This window comes from Austrofundulus limnaeus, unplaced genomic scaffold, assembly GCF_001266775.1.
Source record: "Austrofundulus limnaeus strain Quisiro unplaced genomic scaffold, Austrofundulus_limnaeus-1.0 Scaffold287, whole genome shotgun sequence".
Taxonomy (NCBI): Eukaryota; Metazoa; Chordata; class Actinopteri; order Cyprinodontiformes; family Rivulidae; genus Austrofundulus; species Austrofundulus limnaeus.
The window spans coordinates 642564-645298 of NW_013952689.1; the positions used below are offsets into that span (position 1 = coordinate 642564).

At 38.1% G+C, this 2735-nt stretch overlaps 1 protein-coding gene across 3 annotated transcripts in view; it reads left to right on the top strand.

The window, feature by feature from the left end:
- The window catches only part of shprh (SNF2 histone linker PHD RING helicase), a 52028-nt gene that overhangs the window by 7636 nt on the left and 41657 nt on the right, over nucleotides 1-2735 (top strand). For all 3 annotated transcript variants that reach the window (XR_001311285.1, XM_014021305.1, XM_014021306.1), the window contains exon 9: nucleotides 1782-2411. Coding sequence is in view for 2 of the 3 variants with exons in the window: in XM_014021305.1 (XP_013876759.1) it covers nucleotides 1782-2411 (630 nt within the window). In the remaining variant the exon portion in view is untranslated. The remainder of the gene's footprint in view (nucleotides 1-1781; nucleotides 2412-2735) is intronic.

Below are 2735 nucleotides of genomic sequence, written 5' to 3' on the forward strand. Positions count from 1 at the left end.
ACATTATCTTGGGTGAAAACATCTGTTATAGGCACCTCACTTAATGGAGTTGGGTTAATTTCACTGATCTGGTTCTTGTTCTTTCAAAGTAAATTTGTGGATTTTTTTTAAATATTCTATTTCTCACTGTTAAAACTAGATACTGCATAGTGGTAACATAATAACCCCCGCATGCAGAAATGCACCAGAACTCAGAAATTATGAGTTCTGAGTTCTGGTCAGAATTATGTTACCACTATGCAGTATCTAGTTTTAACAGTGAGAAATAGAATATTTAAAAAAATCCACAAATTTACTTTGAAAGAACCAGAACCAGATGAGAGACCATCCATGAGGTCAACCAACACATCAAAGACCCCCACCCAAACCACTACAATTTTGGGAAGCATCTAGTAGCATGACATTTATTAGGAATAAAGACTTCTGAGTTCTGGTGCATTTCTGTGTGCATTATGTTACCACTATGCGGTATCTAGTTTACAAAATGGCTGCTCATATTTGACTAAACCAAAGTGAAAACACTTTGGAAAACTTGCCAAAACAGACAGTATTTCTTACAAATAATCTTGAGTTGATTCCAAAGGTTATCTGGTTAGATGTGCACCAATGATTATTTTCTGAAAGTTTCAATAAAATCTGACCAATAGTTCATGAGATATTTTGCTGACAGACAAACAGGGTTGACGTCAAGAGTAAATGTCAAAGTTTTCAGCAGAGATTTTGCAAAGTGTGTATTTCTTGGAGTATGTGTTGGTGGTGATGCTCAGCTACTACCACAACAAACTCTAGCAATAATGGCTAAATTACAGACATAATTAGGGCTCGCCAATTCAAATGAATAAGAGAGCAATTTTCCTCTGCCTCTATTAATTTGAATGGCAGCACGTATTGTTATCCACCTGGGTTTCTTAACTGTCTTTATTGGGGCTTGCCAATTCTTTTGAATGGTGGCACCTATTGTTATCCACTTCTCAAGGTTTCTTAACTTTCCTTTTTATGAGGTTTGCCATTACAAATTAATGGAGACAAAGGATCTCTTAATTTATTAAAACTTGCCAATTCAAATGAAGGTGAGAGCAAAGGCCTCCATTCATTTGAATGGTGGCATCTATTATTATCCATCTGGGTTTCATAACTATCTTTTTTAGGGCTTGCCAATTCAACTGATTAAGGAACACTGTGTAATATCCAGTGACATCTAGTGGTTGAGGTTCTTTGTTGCAGGTATTTTATTTATAGTATCTCATCTGCAGCAGAATAATGAGAACAATAATCAATCTGAAACCTAAAAATAACTGTTTTACTTTCAATATGGAGTCAACTCTCTGTTAGTAAAATATTTTATGAAGTACTGGATGAATTTTAATCAAATTGTGTTTTCGAAACCCTTGGATGCAACATCCTCTCATAGTTACTGCTTGTGACATTTAGTCTAGTCTCATTTTTTACAGGCGTTTTTACAGTAAATATCAGTTTTCTTCTACGTTACACTATTGTTTACACAATCTACGCAGCCTTTCAACTCTTTCATGTGACGCTTCAGGAAATGGACTCCCACAGATGTTAGTGTTAGTTGTGATCTTTAGGCATCAGTGATGTGAAACAAAGCAGGGGGGCTAAGTTGATTGGTCGGATTTGTAGAAAAGTTGTGGTGGTTGGTCAAAATTAAAAATCTGAACAAATTTAGTTTGACTTGGGTTAATTGAATTTGTGTTAATAGCTGTCTGGGTGGATTGAATAGAATGAGTCTTCCGTGTAACTTTGGTCTGTTTCTTTGTTAGAGTTTTAAAAATATGGAGAGCACACCCAGGAGAATGTTTCAGAGACGAGCGAAGGAGAAGGCAGAAGCAGCTCTGCAAAACTTCGTCTCAGAGGATCAGAGAGACCTGAGTCCTACGCCTGGCTGTCCTAAAGCAGAGGAAGCTGAAACAAAGGAATGGGGTGAAAGTCTGCACGAAAGAAACGATCAGCCGAAAGACATGCTGAATACCTCCACAGCACCTTTACAGGGATCTCAGGATGAAAGTGAGTCTCAAACAACAGATGATTCACCTGAAGAAAGAGGAGAAACTTCAACGATTGATTCACAGGATACACAGACACCAACCAGAGCCTCTTTAGTCCCTTTCAACACCCCTGACTACCGCTTTGAGTGTATTTGTGGAGAACTTGGGATCATTGACTATAAGGCTCGTGTTCAGTGTATGAACTGTCAGCTGTGGCAGCATGCAGACTGTGTAAACTATAAAGTGGAAAGCCTTAAAACCACACCTTTCTACTGCCCTCACTGCCTGGTAGCTATGAAACCAGTGTCCACTGGTGCCACACTCATCATTTCCCCAAGTTCCATCTGCCACCAGTGGGTAGAGGAGATCAACCGTCACATCAGGTCCTCCTCCCTACGAGTGCTGGTACAGTATGCTGTCTCACCTATTTTCCCATTTCTGTCCATTTTCAAAACAGAAAAGCTGCTGCAATAATAATTCACTTTTTTTCCTTATATTTTTTTAAAGGGATCCATGATTAGTTGTAACATTTGACCTTTTTTTGATAAACATTTAAAAATACCGTAAAAATACTGTAGGCTGTTTAGTTTTGGAATTTTTAAAAATAAATATTTTAACACGTTTTATTTACACGCAAAGCATTCTGGGTAAATGTTGACGTGGATAGGTCCTCGGTGCGAGGCTGCTAGCGAGCTATATCCACCCTGAAGGTTAATCTTGGACAATATC